At 37.4% G+C, this 20,706-nt stretch overlaps 1 protein-coding gene across 1 annotated transcript; it reads right to left on the reverse strand.

Moving 5' to 3' along the window:
* On the reverse strand, positions 1 to 11,477 carry LOC149012602 (D111/G-patch domain-containing protein). Its single transcript, XM_089160045.1, has 4 exons — positions 11,297 to 11,477; positions 11,111 to 11,164; positions 1,997 to 2,119; positions 1 to 514 (listed from the first exon to the last, which is right to left on the reverse strand). The coding sequence occupies exons 1-4, from the start codon at positions 11,354 to 11,356 to the stop codon at positions 380 to 382; spliced, it is 372 nt and encodes a 123-aa protein (XP_089016171.1). The 5' UTR covers positions 11,357 to 11,477; the 3' UTR covers positions 1 to 379.
* Between the last annotated feature and the right edge of the window lie 9,229 nt (positions 11,478 to 20,706).

Raw genomic sequence — 20,706 nt, forward strand, 5'->3', positions numbered from 1 at the left:
AGTTTCAGTAATTTACTCTTGTAATATGATTCTCAATACAAATCAATCAGTGAAAATAATGGGAAAATGCTTCTAGATGGGGGAACAAATACATTCAGAAGAGAATTTGATGCAACACCTTTTCTTCCACTTCCACATTCAGTCTTGTCAAAGGTTAAAAAAAAAAACCTATATGAAGTGACCTCAATCCACAAAAAATTTACATTCTCTCTGTTTTTTACAATGCTGGAAAGGCCAAAGGATGCCCATGTACCAGAAGGAATGAGACAACTAGGGAATAGAAGGATAAATTCTCAGAAGGAAAGGCTCAAAAACCTGTACAAGAACTCTAGCAACAAAGAGCCAGCTACATTACAGAGAGATGACAGTACTTCATTCTTCAAACATTATCTGGCCAAAACTCCCTGAAGAAGGCCCTCTCAAATTCCTTCTCTTGCAAGCGTTTTTCTTCTTCCAACATCTTTCTCAACCTCTTAGAAACTGTTTTTGTTTTCTTTCTCGATTGTGAATATTCCTGATAACAATGAAATTGAGAGGCAGAAAATAATAATTAATACAATATAAAGGCAAAAAATAATATTACATTCAACAGGAAATGCAGTAATAGTGTTAGTATGGAAGTAATTAAAAGGAGGACAATTAACCCATAACAAGAGATACACAGTAAATGTGGCTCATGCTCAATAGTAACTCATATAACCCAGTAAACACCACACACAACATTCTTTAACGTCATCCTTTCCTTCTCATCTTTTTAATGAACAAAATGAAACAATATAGTCAGTCATATAAATTCCAAAGTGTCACATATCTAAGAACACCCCTTCTAGATATCTTTTCCTAAATTCATCAATTCCCAATCATAAAAAGGATGGCACTTAAACTTGTGTAAGAATCACCTAAGCATACTAATCTTAATTTCAATGACAAACACGCTACAAACTTTGGCTGGCTGGGCCATAAAGCTTAAGAATGGAGCAGTATTACTTTCTACAAACATTTCCCAGATGGGCATTTGTTCAATGAAAAAACTTGTTTGGCTCTTTTAAGTCTTCATCTTACATGCTACTATCAGGGAAATAGGCAACGTAGTTCATTTGGGAATTAAACCCAGCCATAATTGGATTCTTAATATGACTAAATGGTGGTTATTCAATTTAAATGTGTGCCCTTCCATTGAAGCCTTCAACCACAAGGAAAATATCATTAATATCTTTGATTTGCGAGAGATTTCTGAACTTCCTAATTTGGATGATCCTATCTAATCTGTGCAGGATTTGATAATCCCACGTAAAAAGTCAAGATGGCTTGCTGTGGTTTTTGAGAAGGGGAACATTTCTCAAGGTGTCAGCCATAAACTTCTTTTAGGCTGAACTTTTTGCTTTATTAGAGGGGCTGCAGACAGGTTTGAAGGGAACAAAAATATGGTGCTGGTCAAGACAAGTGCTTAATCTAGTCCCTTATCAATCAAGCGGGATGTAGAACAGGAACTTGCTCCATCTTTTTTCTACCTTGTATGACCTAGCAAAGAAAATAAACTTTAAGCTTATCCCTGATGACAATGTAAAAGGTTAGATTAATCTAGAATTATGCCACCTTAAGCTGTTATCTTCTATGGATTCCATGCACATGGACCCTGCTGAAGCATGTACTCCTGTATATTCACTTACTTTACTCAACAACAACAACCAAAGAAACATCCAAGACAAACGTAAGATCTACAACAATGGATACCTTCTATTTAAGCCCCCAACCCAAATAAAAGAACAAACAGCAGAATGGATATACAGCTACTATTAACAAATTGGATGCATAAAGCCATAAACTGAAGAACAAAGATCAAAACACCCAATAGTTTCCAACCATGTTAGGGGAAGGGGAAAATCTTGAACAGTGATTGTACGGGCTGAACAGAGATGAAAATCAATTAACACAATTTTGTGCACTGCGTTCAAATATTAAATTAAGGAATTATAATTTGAGGCATTAGACTCACATTATCACTTTTCTTTGCAGATGCATGATCTTCAGAGAGGCATGATGTTTTCTTCATTGGTTTCTCTGCACCTAGACCACGTTTGTTCTTCTTCACATTTGCTTGCAATGGCTCCAACCTACCCTGTTATTTTTTGGGATGAATAAATAATTATATTAAAACAAGAGACAAACAAGAGACACAAAGAGAAGCAAGGGGGGGGGGGGGCAGCAGCCAGTCAAGAGGATGACTGAAAGGGAGGTGTTTAGATTCTAGGAACTAACAATCAACCTATTCCTTGGAGAGTCATAAACAGGGGGGTGGGGGAGAGAAATAAGCCTAGAAGATACATCAAAATAAATGGCATTCCAAATCATGACATGGGATCGAGATTTGGAAGTCCATATTCTCATGTTGCGCTCCCACCATAGATGGCGAATAGTGGTGGCGAAAACGAGCTTACCCACTTGGTCGCAAATCATGGAGCCAGAGAAAGTTCTCAGGATCCAATTCCGATCTTGAACAAAACCAAAAGAATGTCTCGATCTAGGCCAAATAGAAGCAAGGGCTAAACTCCAAATGGATTGGGAGAAGGGACATAAGAAAAACAGGTGGCCCAAGTTCTCAAAACCGTTCCAACAAAGAATGCAATTGGGGTTGGGCGGGAATGTGGTGACTGATGAGGAAAGCTTGGGTGGGGAGGGCCAAGTTAAGGGATCTCCAAAGGGTGAGGGAGTGGCGGGGGATGTGACCCTTGAACCAAACCAGAGGGGCCTAAGGGACAGAGGGGGAAGGGGATCTGAGGAAGTTCTAGGCAAGAGGCAGTTGTGAAGGTTTTGGTTTGGGAAGGTATACATAAGGTGTGGTTAGAAGTAGAGGTTGAAAGGTGGAGTAGGGAGTTCCAGACTTGTGTGAGATTGGGGTGCGAAGAAGGGGACCAAGAGCCATTAACAATAAATGAGGAGAGAGGGGTAGCTTTAGGGATGCGAGAATCATATACAATCCAGGGGACCAAGAAGGGAGAATAATATACCCATCGGATGCCAGGGATCTAGCAAGAAAGAAGTGGAGGATCCAGAGGAGATTTGAATAGAGATTGTAGAGAGGGCGCAAGGGCGGAGGGTAAGAAGCTTTTTCCATATCCAATAAGAGGAGAAAAGAATCGGGACAGTCCAGATGGAGTCCAATTTGAGGAGGTATGAGTAGACCCAGGAGACCTAAATGGAGTCATGCTTTGAGGCAATTCTCCAAATGAGTTTGAGGAGGCATGCCAAGTTAACATCAATAATTCGACGGATTCCAAGGCCTTCTTTAGATATAGGCCGGTAGATGGCAGCCCAACTGATAGGGTGGAGGAAACGGGAGGTTTCTTGACCCTTCCAAAGAAAAGCATAAAAGAGGGATTCTAAGGTATGGATGGTAGATTTGGGGAGAGGGAAGATACCGCATCAATAAAGATAGGAAGATTGGAGGACGAACTAAATGAGCACGACTCTTCTAGCAAAGGAAAGAAATTTACCTTTCTAGAGTTGGAGCTTTTTCCGGATGTGATCAAGTATTGAAGAGCAATGGTTGCAAGTAAGCTTACTAGGGATGAGGGGAAGGCTTAAGTAGGTCATAGGGAAGGATCCTAAATTAAACCTGGAGAGTTGGAGAAGGGAGGAGCGAACAGAGTTAGAGATACCTAAGAGGAAAATAGTGGATTTCTCAAGATTGACTTTGAGACCAGATAGGTTCTCAAAGAGGGAGAGAGTGAAGAGAATGGTGGAGATAGAGGTGTGGTCAACTTTGGAGAAGATCATGAGATCGTCAGCAAAGGCAAGATGGGTGAGCTTCGGCCGCGGCGGACGAGGAGTTCATCAAGTGTGGGTGGACCAGCCACGGGGCCGTGGCCGTTAAGCTTACCGAACGAAGCAGAGACTTTTGGTAGTAGATTTACACTTAAGAATGGTGGAGATGAGAAGTTAATCACTTTTGGATTGAAGGAGCCGATATAGAACTTCTAGGGCCAAGGTGAAGAGATAAGGAGAGAGAGGACATCCTTGGTGAATACATATATGGGAAGGGAAGAAACCCGCAAGGGAACCATTGGAAAGATGGAGAATTGAGGAGAAGAGATGCAGATTTCAATCCAGTAGATGAAGGAAGGAGGGAAACCCATAGCAGAGAGAACCTCACTAATGAAGTCCCAAAGGATGGAATCAAAAGTTTTATGGAGGTCAACCTTTAAGAGGTCAGTTGGGGAGTGAGAGGAATTATCAAACCCTCTGACAATTTCTGCACAGAGCAGAATGTTGTCAGACATAAAGGCTGATTGATTTGGACTCACAAGGGAAGGCATGACATGCTCGATTCGATTGGCCAGATTTTGGAGATAAATTTGTAAAGGAGATTACAGAGGGATATGGGCCAAAAATTAGAAAAAGAGGAGGCTCCAGGCTTTTTGGGAATGAGACAGAGGAAGGTTTGGTTAATGGAGGCTAGCTAGGAAGGATTGAGAAAGAAACTTCGGATAGCATGAACAAGGTCATTCTCAATAAAGACCTAGGTAGCAAGGATGAAGCCCATACTAAATCCATAGGGCCAAGGGCCCATACTAAACCTACCTTGTTTGGTCCCCATAAAAAAGAAAAGAACAAAAAAGGAGGAAAAAAAGAACATTGTTCAATGCTAAAGCCATCCACACATAATATAGAGGTGCCAAAGGCTTCAATGCTAAAGACACCAACAAAATGACAATGGCGACTAAATGGTAAAACATGCGTAAAAGCCTGATGCAGGCCTAGGACCTCCACTCAAGAAGCCCAATTAGGGCTTATGAGCTTGCTGTCCACCAGTTGTAGCGTGGTCAGAGTAGTTCCGTACTAGTTTATTTTTACAGCCTCTAAGTTTTGGTAAGTCATGGTTCAGTCTGCTGGTTCAAATGTCCAATATAATATAATTCTGCCCAGTTCAAGTTATAAAGGCAGAACTGTCTTTTCATGTAAGTTTAATCAGTCCTAGACTTATTTCAGCCCTCCATGATTTAGAGGTTGAGTAGTCTTTTACATTTATGTATCCAAATCCTAAGTTACACAAGGGTCTTATTTTCATTCAAGTTTTCAAGTTTATATTTGTATCAGAAAAGACTATGGTCTCTATTTATACCCCCAAAGAGGAATTGAATTCGGATTGAGTTTGTGAGATTAATTACTGACTGTGAGCTTGGAAAACTTTATTTACTCCTCTCTAAGTGAGATCAAGTGTGGGAATTTAGAACTCCATTGTTGGGCTTAAGGTTTGGAGCCTTAGCTGTTATTGACTCTGGACAGCTATCTAAACCTGATTAGAAAGCACTGACTTGGGAAGCCAGTTACTCAGTTAGAGGATCCAAGATCCTTTATTTTCATGATTCGAACTCCCCAAGACACCCAAAAATCAAACTTTGATCCACATCAATCTAATCGTTGGATCCATTCCAAACACAGAGCTGAATCCATACACCATCCCCTAAATTCATTAAGCTAAACCCCAAAACAAGCAAGTTCTTAATTATTCAAGATCTTGATATGCTTAAACAAATAAACTCCATATCTCCTAAGAAACCCATCCAAACCCATCCAAACCCAACAAAATTTGGAGGATAACTCCTATACACTAACCCTACATTTGATCAAAAGTTTCACCCCAATCTTACATCTAAAAAACACCTTCTAGCCATATCAACCCCATCCCAAGAAACCAACCATAAGCCTTTTTCTTGATATCAATGCATTAGGAGCTATCTGCTATTATGGAATCATTCTATCAAATGTGACTACTGTATCAACTGAACCCTAACACACCAATCCCAAAAAAGAAATTAAAAAAATAAAAATAAAAATTCCTTAGGCTCCCATTTGAGATCATCCCAAAGGCAACCCATATGCCACAATCAAATTTTCAAGAAACCCTTCCTCGTACCCATTTGAGTCAGCTCTGATTTAAAATGACTAGGTCAATAGTACCCATTCAACTCTTGACTGCTAAATTGCTAAAGAAATACGAAACACGAAACTACATCTAAATTCCATGATGAAATGATACAGATAGAACAGGGCAGATCAGCTCATGGTGGGAAAGAAAAGTTTTTGGGAAGATGAGAGAGCCAGGGAAATTGACGAAGAAAGAGAGGACAGAGGAAAGACACAAAACCAAAAAAATACCATTTCATTCATCCAACAAAATACTTTATCATAATCCTTTCAGGAATAAAATTATAAAAGAAAAAGGAAACCCTGTCCAATCGACTACAGCCATTTGGAGGAGTCAGAATTAACTAAGACACTAAATAATAAATGAAAGATAACGAAAACTAAACCAATCCTAATTGACCAGCTGTTTTTGAGATATATGTTGAAATGGTTCCAAATTTTTAGTCCCACAAACTGTTTTGTTTTTTGAGGAGACTTAAATTCTGTGCAGAAGGCTGTGGTTAAAATCCCCTTGGGCCCCCACAATCTGTCAAGCAAGATTTAAAAAATTCTGGAATTGATGTAACCCGGGTTGAGCCCCCTTATAATTGGGCCCCAAGAACCAGACCCAAGAGGCTCACTTTAAAGTTGGCCAAACACCCCAGCGGTATTCAGGTCATTTTCTCAGCCCTTTTAGGGCTCAATAGGGGTCTGGTTGGAACGATCCAAGTGTCATGGATTCACCCTTACTTTTTTCATTTGGATCAGTATTTTATGAGATATGACAGAGTCCTAGTCTCGTCAAGAGTCTCAGTTGGAACCTTGTTTAGCAAAGATTCCTTCTGGATAATCACCTATATATTTTTGCAAGATTGTTGGGAGATTCATTTTAATTAGTATTGAGTTGTAAAGAGAATTTTAATCCTAAGTCGATTCCCTAGGAGTCCAAGTCTAATTAACCAGTTAGACGAAGTTAGTTAACTAGAGTCCAAGTTGACTCCAAATAAGTTTCTGTTGTAAGGCTATAAATAAGCCTCTTATTATTGAATGATAGAAGTCTGGAGTTATTGAATAAATCAGAGGCTCGGGCTGTGGGGGAAGAGACACTTGCGGATTGGCTGAAAAGTAATTCTAGAGCAATTTCAGCATTCTGTTTTTCAACTCCAGCAGCCTACATTGATTTAAAGCCAGCATTCTCCATCACAGCACTTGACAAGTAAGTTCAGCCCCTCCTCCCCTCCATCACAGCCCTATTCCAGCCCCTCCCCCTTCATCACAGACCTAGCCCCCCCCCCCCCTTTTTTTCCTTTTTCTAGCAATACACCTCTTTCCCCTGTTTCTGTTTTTCTTTTTTCCTCCCCCCCCCCCCTCCTGGTTCTAGCTAAAACAGAAACAGAAAAGAATTCCAAAAAATAAGGACCTTAAAGAATCCAAGATCCAAGAATTCTTCAGGATCCGATTAAACTTCCAACCCCCATTTCCAACCTAACCATGGGACTTCCTTACCCTTTTCCCATCCCCATTCCATCAGAATTTGGTCCTCAATTAAAATCCTCAAGTTCTTCCTCCCATTTAAGTTGTTAAATCTTTAAATTTTTCCTTAAACCCCCACACCCAAGTTAAACAATATATTCCTTTATTTTGCCAACCCAAGATCATCCCATACGACCCTAGGATATCGCCTCCCTTTTTTCATCAACCCTAGAGCATCCCACCTTTTCCTACAAACCCTAGTTTATCCAAATGGTCCCATAGGTTAACTAGTAATTTTCTGCCATCCCAAGTAAACCCCAAACTCTCCCATAGGATACTCACAGGCTCCCAGGATCTCCAAAACATCTCCTTCAACCCACAGAGTATGTCCTAATCCTTCAACAGCCCATTATTTGCTGGTTCTTATTAAAGAGGGTCCTGGAAGGTCTAACCCAAACGATGGGTTACATTAGGAATCCTTGGAACAAAAACCCCCACAAATAACTTCCCCAATTTCTGGTTCCTTAAATACACAATAACTAAACCAAACAAACCAACAAAACAAAGTAGACCCGAGAGCAACAACAAAGAGACCGAAAGAAAAAAGGACGAAAGACGAGCAACAGAACACACTACTAGTGTGATCAAATCTTGGCCCAACCAAACACAATCCAACAAAAACAATTCGAAAGGACCCAAATCCCCAAAAGAACCGAGAGACTCCAAATCAATCCAAAAGAGCGAATGATATGCCCCAATCCAATCGTCCTCCCAGATTTGGTTTGCTTCCAATTGTTCCTTCCCGTCGGGCTTATGGTACTCCATATAGGAGGATATGGCTCAACGGGATTAGATTTGACACAAGTAAATCAACAACTAGATCTATGGATGGTAATGAGGAGTCCAAACTAGTTAAAGTTGTAGGGATGGAGGGACAGAGATTAGAGATGAGTTCAGGGTTGATGGAGCTGCAGGTTGAGTTGGAAGAGGTCTAATTGGTTGGGAAAACAAATGAAGAACTGTTGGTGGCCCAAGAATGGATGGGGCACAAGGTTGAGAGTTTAGCAATTTTTGCTAATCAAGGGATGGAGAAGTGTTTTCATTGAAGACCACATGACGAGAAATGACCATTTTATTATTGGTAAAGTTGAGACAGCAATATTCACGATGATGAGAGCTGTAACCCATGAAAATTAAATGGTCTCAAAAAGAGGATAGGATGCACTGCCAAAGACAAGAAGCTATATTGAGGAGGGAGTCACATAATTCATACAGATGGAATTGATTGTTTAAGATAAGTGTAGACACTCTGTTAATAAGAAAGACTGCAGTATCAAAAGCATAATGCCAGTATGACTGAGGAACATGGGCATGGGCACAAGGGCAAGTCCAATTTCTATTATACGGTGATGGTGTCGTTCAGCAGAGCCATTTTGCTCATGGGCATGTGGGCATGGTAGATAATGATCAATGATAATGATCAACACGGTTGGTTTTCCAAGTAATGGGAAACAATGCGATATTCACCACCCTAATCACTATGGAATCTTTTTATTTTTCTTTCAAACAAATTGTCACAAGAGCTTTTAATGTAATAATGTTGGAAACACATCCGAATCGTTCACTACAGATATAGCCAAATACACTAACTATAATCATCTAAAAAATGGATATAGTACTGTGACCTTCAGTTGACAGGATAGAGAAGGCCCCCAAAGCATCAGAGAAAATTAAATCAAGGGGTCCATTGAATTTATGGTCTGATTGGGTGAAGGGAAGCTAATGGCTCTTCCCTTTTTGACAAGTCACTGCAAATGCTAAAATTCAAATTGGAAAAATTACAGGTAGTTGAAATTTTGACAGAAAATTATGAACAATACGAAGGTCCGGATGGCCAAAACGATTATGCCATTGTTGTAAAGAAGAGCAATCCCTCTCCTAATGGCATTTCTTATTGGGCTTATTAATGACTAGTTCATAAAGAGCATCTTTAGTTTCTCCTTGTACTAGCTGCCTCCCCGTTATTTGATCCCTCACAAAGAAAAGTCAAGATGGAATTCAAATAATATGTCATTTAAAATTAGTCAAATATTTGTTTGGATTGTCCCAACTCCCAAGAAGCTGAAAGTAGGTAATTTTCCATGAGTGGTTATCCAGGTGCTGAGGTGACCATGACATTTAAGGATCTCCCTAAGCACCTTCGACCACCACTGATGCTGATTCATCACCAAACTGGACTTCTTTTCTTAGGATTAAGTCTAGGTAGGATTCTAAACATGGTGTGCCTTTGATTTTTTATCCACGGGTTTCTATGTCATAGATCACTTTCAAAGACCTAAGATATGGGTAATAAAGTTGCTCATGGGATTTGCTGTTTTGGTCCATATTTAGTTTTATTTTAGGGTTTTTGTCCTTGGCAGCTTTCCATTTAAGGGACAACTAGTTCTATAGGGGGAATGTCCTTTGTTAGTAAGATTGGCTATAGGATCTTCAACTGCTATGTTGATCAGGACAGGCCTTACAGCCATTATAGATAAAGAAAATTTGTGGGGAGAGCTACTAAACATATAAAATTTTGAAAATAACTTCTTCTAAAGCTGCTGCTCTGAAACATTTCCTTTTTGGCTGAAGATATGATCTTGTGATCAATCAAGTTGGTAGAATTTGTGTTTGATCCAGTCAACATCTCGCAATTTGAAGCTGCGGTAGTTCCCTTGAAGCTTTATTTTGGTTTTCCTCGGGCAAGATTTGAGTTTTATTTAAGTTTCTCTATTCAAACAAGCTTTTGCACAAGGATTTCCTCAAGAACAGTAAGTTTAATCCATCCCAACCCCAGTCATTCTTCTTCTAACCTTCTAAACAACCAAACCCTAGAATTCCCCATCTTTGAACCCATTTCCCAAACAGTGAACCCATCAGACTAAACCAGCCACCAAACGGGCCTCAATTGGGATCCAGTACTCCAATTGCTCACTTAGAAACTCAATCCAAGCTCCTCACTCATCTAAGCATTAAAAACCCTAAATTCCCTCTTCTTCCTCTTTCCAAAACCAAAACCCTAACCCTAACCTAACCTATTGCCAATTCATCCTAGCTCTTTCCATCATTGTCACAAGACCTACAATAGAAGACTCTCCTTCATCAACTGTCCCACCATCAAAACTAAACCTCCCTTAAACCCTAACCCTAATCCTAATTTGACTTCAATCACCAAATTTGACTTAGCCAAATTATCCAACTCAGATCAGATCTTGGTTATTGGCTTATAGTTGGTCTCCTACCAATCTAGAACTTCATTAACCATGTCGCAATGGAGATACCCAACTATTGCTCCAAGGCTCGTCCCCTCACGTCAGACAATAATACTAAAACTAATATCAAGGCAAAAATTTGTAGAAGTTTCGAATATTTTGAGATAGTGAAAAGTACCAAGAAAATAAGACACCAAATTAACATATAAAAAAAATAATTCCTTCGTCAACAAACCCATTAGAAACAGTTGAGAGGAGTTCATCATCCACGAGACTGATTTCAGATAAGTTCAAAGCCATCAAAAGAAATCCACAATTACAGATACAACCAAAATAAAAACAGTGAACTACAGAAACAAATGGACGTAGTACTCTCTACCCGTCCAAGCAATGAAGAACTTTCCGTTCAGACCGATAATTATGAGAGCCAAACAGGAGGCAATACAATTACAATTTAAAATAAAGCTCAAAATACGAACCTGTTCTGCAACACCTAAACCAGTTCCTTCCTTCCATCCACACTTCTTCAAAAGCTGCAAAATTCAAGAAGATTGAAGACGATAAGGAAAAGAAAAGTGAACCCAAACCTCCCCAAAGGATAAAAAGAAAAGGAACTTTATAACTCAAAGAACCCTAAACCAAACGGAGCATGTATAGTTTCTTACCTTGAACCCTATGTTAGAAGAGTCGATGGCTGTCGAACTCGAACCCAACTCCTCTCCCATGCTTCCACAGTTAAAGAGAAATCGATCGTTCTCGGAAAACTTCGCAGAGTGGAGCAGAAAAAATTGATGTGTATGGTGCTTACAAAACCCGGTCCACGGCAACTCTCTCGCGTGGTTTGATTTCCGGATTTTGCAGTTGAATTCAAATGAAGAAATACCATTCAACAAAAAGAAAAGAATTTTTCTTACAATTGCGAGCGTGCAATTGTACGTACGATTCAAAATCCGTTTAACTTATCAAATTGCATCTGGTTTCAAAATCGGTATGGTACGTATAAAAATCAAATTTCTTTGGTACGGTTCTAGTTTTAAGTACTCATATCGTTAGTATGTACTGAAACTATACCAAATTAAAGAATATAAATGTAATTTTACAATTAAAACATTTTATCTTTATCATATCTCTAATTCTTTGTTTTGTCCTTCACTTCTTCTTAGATTTACTTGCTTTGTTTCTGTTAATATTAGATTCTATCAATTGTTTGTTTGAAATCTTATTAGGATCTTAATGAACTAATAACAAAAGTGTCATGGATTGGCTCGTATTAAAATTGTACCCACTAAATATTGTGTTTAAACCGTTTTTTCGAACCGATTTAATACCTGAACCGTTTTTGCAAATTTGAAACCGTAACGTACCACATAAATTCGATATGATACAGTTTTGATTTTTTGTATTTAAAGTTGGTACCATATCCAATTACCAAAACCGTACCGATTGACACCCTTAGACTGGCCCATTAAACTGCAGTATGAAATCTTACCCAAAAAATAAAAAGTAGGGTATCAAACTTTTTTTTTTTTAAGGTGAAGAGTAATTTCATTAAGAAGAGGGGCATGGATTACACAAGACATCTTGGTTACATAATTCCAAGAGCCAAGAATCGGAACATCGCCAAATTGTCCTACATGCGATGGACAAGGCATTTCATGCCAGAGAATTTGTAACACTATTTGCAGTTCTACAAACAGTGCCAAAGGAAATATGAGCAAAGTTTTCCCCTAGAGACCAAATATTCTCTACAATGCTATGAATTTCTAGAGGAGGGTTGGGGTTGGGATCCACCAAGTAACCCATCAACTTTGAGGAATCAGTCTTGATGAAGACATCATTGTAACCATCCTGAATGAGCTTCCACATGCCTTCTCGAATTGCTAATGCTTCCCCCATCAGTGCTAAAGTCATACTCATCTTGTCAATAATTGCAAAAATAGGAGTACTCAAGTGATCCTGCAAGATTAAACCTATCCCTCCTTCCGAAAGTTCTTCTATAAATGAGACATTGGTGTTCAACTTGAAGTGGTGTTCTATCGGAGGAATCCACTTCACATAAGGGCTGAGACCATTCGATTGAACTCGTATATTTTGTAAATGGGAAGATGCCTCTGTGAATTCTTTACATGCAACTTGTGCTTTGCTAATTACTTTCATTGGCGAGAGGGTAAGATTCCCGAACAACATCTCATTGCGTGCCAACCATATGGGCCAACAAGTGAAAGAGAATAAGGTAAAGGTTTCAGCCTAATGTACCTTGGTAGTAAAGCGCTTCTTGTTCCAATCTTCTAGAATCAAATGCAATTTTGGATCATTGCTTGGAACTATAAAGGAAAGGCAATTGCCGAACCAAACTACACGAGCAAAGTGACATTCAAAGAGGACATGATCAACTGATTCTCACTCCTTACCACATCGCCTACAACTTGGATCCACATCCATATTTCTCTTGATCATACTATCTCCAATCGCAATTCCTTGTGCGCATGTTCTCCATATAAAGTTTACAACTCTTGGTAGAGATTTAATCTTCCATAACAGCTATCAAGTAGTAGGCTTCACTAGCTCCCACTCATGGGTCTTAGATGATTATGGGTTCTTCACTGCCGCTTCATCCCTTTGATTAGATAGAAAATTATATGCACTTTTCACCATAACTCTCCCACGACAAGCACCAAAAGACTCAACACCAATGAAATCAAGTAAGATCACAAGAAGTAGATTACCTCCTCTCTAGGTACCGGAGGTCTTTATATAGGATGGTGATAGAGTAATTCGAATAACTCCGAGGTTGGGTGGAGGAGTCCACCCACGGCCACTCACCGCTATTCGGATGGATTTATTAGGGGCGCCCCGCGACCGGGGATATAGAATGACCATTGCTTAGATCCCCCTATAAATCTCCCATCTTTGGCTCTTTACCAATATAGTTTATCCTCCATAGGAGTGATATTCAATTTAATCTTCAAAATTTATGAGACTTCAGCTGTAGTGAATAGACTTCTTAATAAGTCCACCTTCCATGATCTAGATACAGGATCAATTAGATCAGCTACTTTAGACATTGTGCAACTATTGGGTCATTGAGTGCTGATGCTGAAAGAAGGTAGGGTGCTTACCCATTTGCAGTTCCAAATGTCTTTATTCAGCCCATTACCAATTTTCCAAATAAGACCATCAAGGATAGCCTTTTTTTCGTATCATTAAACTCTTCTAGGCCCATGAAGGTTTATTACAGTTTTGGGCTGCCAAAAAATTTGAATCAGGGAAATAAATGGGTTTAATGAATTGGGCCCATAAAGAAGTTGGTTCAGTCCATAAACGCCAGGCTACTTAGCAAGTAAGGCTTTATTATGAACAACTGGTTCCCTGAAACCCAATCCTCCTCTTTCCTTTGATCGACCCAATCAAGACCATGATATCCAATGAGTTTTTTTTTTTCTTCCTTCCACCTCCCCCCAAAAGAAATCTGATTTTGATTTTTTCATTTTATCATGAACTGAGGAGGGAATTGAAAAATGTGCTGCAGTATAGGAAGATAACGAACTCACACAGATTTCATAAGAGTTTCCTTGCTTGCTTGAGATAAGAAACGAAACATCCATCCTTTAATTCTTTTAGTTGATTTCTCCGCTAAATCCATAAAGATATCTTTCTTAGAAGTTCCAAAATCCATAGGGAGCTTGAGATATTTCGATGGGCCAACACCATATTTCACCTTCAAGACTCTCGAAAACCACTTCATAATACGGCTGAGAGAATTTGGGCTGAAAGTGAGGCTTGATTTAACCAAGTTAATTTCTTGCCCCGAAGCGCCACAGTAGAAGTCGTCTAAGTAGTTCTTCCAAGCAATTTCCAATAACTTCGCCTTAGCAAATAATAAGCAATCGTCAGCAAATAGTAAATGGGAAATAGGAGGTGTCCGATTTCACACCCTCACACCATGCACCAGCCTTTCCCTTTCAGCTGCACCAATTATAGAATTGAAAACCTATGAACACAAGATGAAAATGAAAGGAGACGGCAGGTCACCTTAGCGAATACCTTGAGAAGGAGCAAACTTCTCACTTTCAATACCATTTACAAGTAAAATATAAGAGACTAATTTGATCAAGGTCATTACTAAGTTTACCCACTTCCCACAAAAACCCAGCTTCAGGAGAGTAACCTCTACAAAGGACCATTATAAGCAATTATAAGCCTTTCTCATGTCTAATTTCATTGCCAATAATTTCTTTTTTCCTCTTTTCCTATTTCTGATGTAATGAAATAATTCATTTGCAATGAACATATTGTCGGAAATGAGACAGTCGGGTACAAAGGCAGATTGGGAAGGTGATATGATATTGTGGAAATAGGTTTTTAGCCTTTCCGCCAAAATTTTGGAGACAATTTTCACCACCACACTACAAAGGCTTATGAGGCGAAATTGGTTCGATAATTCAGTGCTGTCCACCTTAGGTAATAGGCAAATATAGGTACAATTACAGTTCATCAGGTAAAACACCAAATTGAAAAAAGTTGGTGACAAACTGGATGATTTCATCCTTCACAATGGGCCAAGCTTTCTGAAAGAATAATGGAGAGTACCCATTGGGGCCAGGTGATTTTAAAGGATCCATATTTTTTAAGTTGAACAGAATTTCCTTAGGATTAGGTATGTTACATAATCAAACTCTAGCTATCCTATGTGGTATTATTGGGCCCTTTGACATTCCTATTACCGTTCCAAGTCTTATTTTAAATGTATAACTTTTGGTAACCAAAAAAGGCGGCCGCAAATTGGTGATGAAACCACATGCAAAGCACTTGAAAAACCCTTACATAGTTATTCCATAATTTTCAAAACATTCTCCCTTTTTTCTCCCATTTCATAATTATTTATATTTTCTATTAATATTTTAAGAAATTTTGAAAAATAAATAGTTAGTTAGTGAGTGAAAAAATGTTTTGACTCTGCGAGTCCGTATATCGGCCCATGGAGTTCCACATATATTTTTTCTATCATTATATCACATATTTATCACTTAAAAAGTAGGCATTTTCAGTATAGAAAAATACAATTTTTTACGCATGAAAATAAAAAAATAAATTATTTTGTTAAAAAAATTTAGATATTCGAAGTTTGTAGATCGGCTCACAATGTTGAACATACTTTAATTTCATAACAATGTAACAACATTATGGCATGCATTTTATCAAAAATCAATTGGGGAACAATGATTACTTGTGAGATGAAAAAAGTTGCAGATCTATGTGAATCCTATTTGATCGACGCAAACGATGTGTTAGCCGACAATAACAAAACAAGATTTATTTGTAGATGCCAAAGATAAAAATAAAATAGGACAAGCATGAAAGAAATAGAAAAGAGAATCTCTGGGGAAACTCTCGAAAGAGAGAAAATGGAAAAAATCGAATGGAAAACTACCGAAAATTCAACCGACATTCCAATAAATATTGATGACATTCGACAAATCTCATGTGAAGGGCTTGTTGCGTGTTGAGTGCTACACAGGGATGTATCACTATCGCCGACATATGGTACCATGGAAATAACCAATTTTTTGGCAGTTTAAAACCAATGTGCCCTAGAAACAACCCCCCAAAAAAAAAAAAAAAAACCGAAGAAAAGAGATGCTTCTAACTATATTAAGAGACGAATATGTTGGATCTTCAATATCTATTTTACCTATTTATAATTAAGCAATTAAAAGACAATATTGCCCTTTAGTTAGAAAATCATATGGAATGCTAATTTTCTATGTGTACTTTTGTTATTTTGAATTTGAGGAGTTGAATTCAAATGAGATGAAACCAAGGTCAACTCTTTTACCAAAAAAAGAAAACCAATTGAGATTCAATTTGGCAGGAGAGCAAAGACGCAACCCCTTGTTGCTTACCCAGCTCCAGCATCTTATGGTAAACCTAGAAAAAGATGTTTTTGGAGGCGGAGCTGCCCAGGGCAGGCCTCCCTAATTTTTCTTTTAAAATTTTTCCTTTTGGGCCTCTTTCTTTTGTCTTTTGTCTTTTGATCATTTACCTTTTTTTTCATCTGAATTATGAACATTTGCCAACACCATCACCCCTGTCTTTATCCTCTCAATGCGAATTCTTGTTCACATGACTCTCGAATTGCAATACCTAACATTCTTACGATTCAACAGTTATAAATTTTTTTTCCCCCTTAATTGACACAACTTTTGAATCTGAAATGTCATGTATCACAATTCCAAAATTGCATGAAAGACATATCTGTTACGGAAGATACACACTTGATCGGGTAGACATTTTACCTAGGTAATCGACCGGCTTTGTGGTCTGGACCTAGGCCGATTAAATGTGACTAATATGGAACACTCCATTCACGCTAAAACAAAGAAGGTAATGTCAACACAAATGGAAGGTCTATTCCAGAGACAACTAGGTGGACCAGTTATCGAGACCTTGTCGGTTCTAAGTAAAGTAACCCACACACTATTTAACAAGGACTCGATTCTTAGGTAAGGACACTAACATTTTTTAGTGAATCCCTGAGCAACATTTTTTCGGGACCTTAATCTAATCCCTGACTAACTTAGCCATCGGAGGCGGTTGTCTGGCATCTTAGCTGACCCGCATCTAACCTCTTTTGCAAGTTTTACCATCTTCTTGCCTGAGAGATTGTTTGGGAGTCAATCCAACTAAGGCTCTTTTTTGTATTAATTATCATTCTCTATTACGCCTATTAAAAAAAATTAAGTACAAGAATTCATAATTGGTCAAGAATGAAAAATGGTTTGGTAAATTTTATCGAAAATAAATTATGGAATGAAAAATAATTTTGGTGTCAAAATAAAAAATTATTTGTAAATAATAACGAGCAAGTGATAAAAGAGGGAAAAGTTAGTTTATTTTAAAATGGTAGATTTCACATCAACAATAATACGGGGAAAAAGCAATAAATCAAAGTTTTTTATATTTTAATAAAAATAAACTGAGAAAAGATGCCAACAACTAAAATAATGAAAACTATAATTGTGAATGATAATTGATACCAAAAAGAGCCTAAAGGACCTGGATCAGATCTGAGACGCAATTTGTAATAATTACAAACAAGGAGGATTCCATCAATAGTGGAGAATATATGCATATAAGGTATCATAAGGATCAAATTTTTAAAACACTAAAGTATGGGTTAAACAGGATAAACGGAATATACCAGTTATCGGATATCGAATCCGAATCGGATCCGTTTATCAGCTGTAGAAAATGCTCCACGGCTCCACTTCACTTTTCTTGTGTTTACGGGGAAGTGGACGAAAAAGAGCACAAGACTACTTGAGAAACACGGATGCGCTTTTATATATATCAATACAGCTGCCACGTATCACGGTTTTCACATTTGACACGTGTCTAAAATATGTGAACTATATTATTATCAAACTGTACCGTTGCTGTGTTGGTTACGAAAGAACAAATCGAAAACTTCAACTTGTTGAAAAGTGCTCACGTAGCTTCTATGGAGATCATATCTTTTTTTCGGTTGGAAGTCATCAATCATCTTTACCCCTTAAGGTGTGGACATTCTCACATTCATGCACGTTTAGCTTGAATTTTGAATACGTTTGCATTATGGAATTTGTGTCCTTGATTTAGATGTATCGACCAAACCAGTTTTGGGTCATTGGTTTGATGGTTTGATGTCAAATCAAATGAGCAAAATATTTGGAGGAAGTTCAAATTTGGTATACGTACCCATGTTTAAAAGTGGGTCTTTCTAAATGTATAATAGAAGACTGTGAAGAGAGCACAATTCTCTATTCTTATAAGTAAAAGATCTAGACTCCAAATCACGTAACATTGTTCAGCCTTCACTGTCAAACCTATTTTACGATGAACCTAATTAACTTGTTTTGTACAACTAATCAGGCTATTGACCTCATGGCTACGTGAACTTTTACTAATAGCAATGAAGAGCACTCAACCCCATGTGAGTGATCTCAAGGGTTTGAAGAGTTGAACTTAAGACTTCATATTACCTTGAGGGCTGACATCAAGGTAAAACTGTGTCCTACTTGAGAAGGGGAAAAAAAGGGGAAAAAAGGCCATAAAAATAGAGAATCCTAGCCAATTGTTGATCGAGGTTACTTTCTTTCTTTTTTTATCCAACTTCACCCCATTTTGTTATGAAATTCAATTTTTTTTTCCTGTCAAGTATGACATAGTTTTAACATTATAAGACCAAAGCCAAGGTTAAAGGTCTATTTGGTTATATGAGTCTGGAGATTTCAAATACCTAGAGATTTCAAATATATGGGGTCATAATTCATGAAATTTGCATAATATTCGTTAATATCTCGAAATTTGTAAAATTTTTATTATTAAAAACTTTTTATGTTATTTTTTGGACTTTTATGAATGCATAAATGTTTAGTGCGATTCTATAGCAAGGGTACCAAATATATCGGATATGACTTCAAGACCCAAAAGTCCAATGTGCTAAATTGAATATTGGGGGGAGAAAGAACGAAAGAATAGATTTATAAACAACAAATGCTTTTTCGCCACATAATGTTCAAGTCCTTAATAAGACCCATTGGGACTTACCAACCTATGAATTATTTTATTATATTAAAAGTCAATATGCCACATATTTTGTGGGGCCCACAGCATATACTTGACAAAAATTTATGGAAACAAGTTAAATTGATAATGAGATTTTTTTTTCAACAAGATGTAGGTAATCATTACAAGTATCAATACGAAAAAAACACATGACTTCCAACCCTAAAACAAACTTTATTTTTTAAATGGTAAAGATTTAAAGGAAATGGCATTTAAGTTTACCTTATTATTTGTAGACAATTTTTATTTACAATATAGAATCAAATAACAAAATAACAAAAGAAAACCTAAAAAAATAAATAATATGCAAAATCTAATAAAGAAAAACAAAAAAATAAAAAAATATGGAAACAATATATAAATTATGAATGAACAGAGAAAGAGTACTTAATGATGTGAAGAAGATTTTTCCCCAAATTTTCCTTAACGATGCTTATAGAAAGTACTTAAAAAGAATAAATAGGAAAAAATAAACTGGAAGAGTTTAAATAGGAATAAAGAGAAGAGAGGAGAGAAATGAGAGAATAACATAAGACCGGATCCGAAGAGTTAAGGGTCTCTTTGGTTATATGACATTTTGAATTTCTAGTAAACATTATTTTACTTTTAAAAATTATTCTCAAAATTGAGGGGGGTCAAATAGTGACATTTCACATGTGAGAAGAGAAAAAAACTGAAAAAATGAAGAAAATTAATACAAAAAGTGAAATAAGAAGGGAATTAGTGCTTAAAAATAGGTTTAAAATATACGGGGGATTGCACCTAAGTGGGTCCACCCATAAGTCTATAAATTCACATTTTTAGTGTAAAAAGATGAGTTTCTAAATATAATGAATCCAAAATTTTTCACAACCAAATGAATATAAATTTGGCATTCATGAATCAAATGTCTGGATTCATGTAACCAAACATGCCTTAAATGCATCACCCAAACATGGATCGAAATGACCAAAACCCTATTTGAGGAATTGTGAATTGATTGGGGGATATTTTGTATGAATTTCATCTAAAGAAAATATTCCTTAATTTGGCACGGGTTCTATGAAATGTAATTTTCACCCGTCAAATCTACTTTTTCCAACAATATTTGCCAATACCTATCAAACATGGTCTCGCGTGTTTTCTGTTTTGGGCTTGGATTTTGTGGGTATGTGCAAACCATGAATATTTACTCTATACACAATGCTTATAGTTGGTTAATATTTTTCGAAATGAATTCTAAGTTTAGAATGCAACTTTAAATTGCATTATTCATTTATTTTTCATCTTCTCGCTTTTTAAAATTGATTTTATATCTAAAATCTATTATGAAAATGCATACCAAATACAACCTAATAAACTTTAAAAAGAAAGCTCTCTATTGTGACTAAAATATCCCGATCCCGGTTTAAGCCGGTTCACTCCGATGTCCGATCTTATGACAATTCGGTTGGTTTTAATTAATCAAGTAAAGCACATGAATCGGGAT

This window comes from Hakea prostrata, chromosome 6, assembly GCF_041222555.1.
Source record: "Hakea prostrata isolate BN-2017 chromosome 6, UWA_Hpros_2, whole genome shotgun sequence".
In the NCBI taxonomy this organism is placed as follows: Eukaryota; Viridiplantae; Streptophyta; class Magnoliopsida; order Proteales; family Proteaceae; genus Hakea; species Hakea prostrata.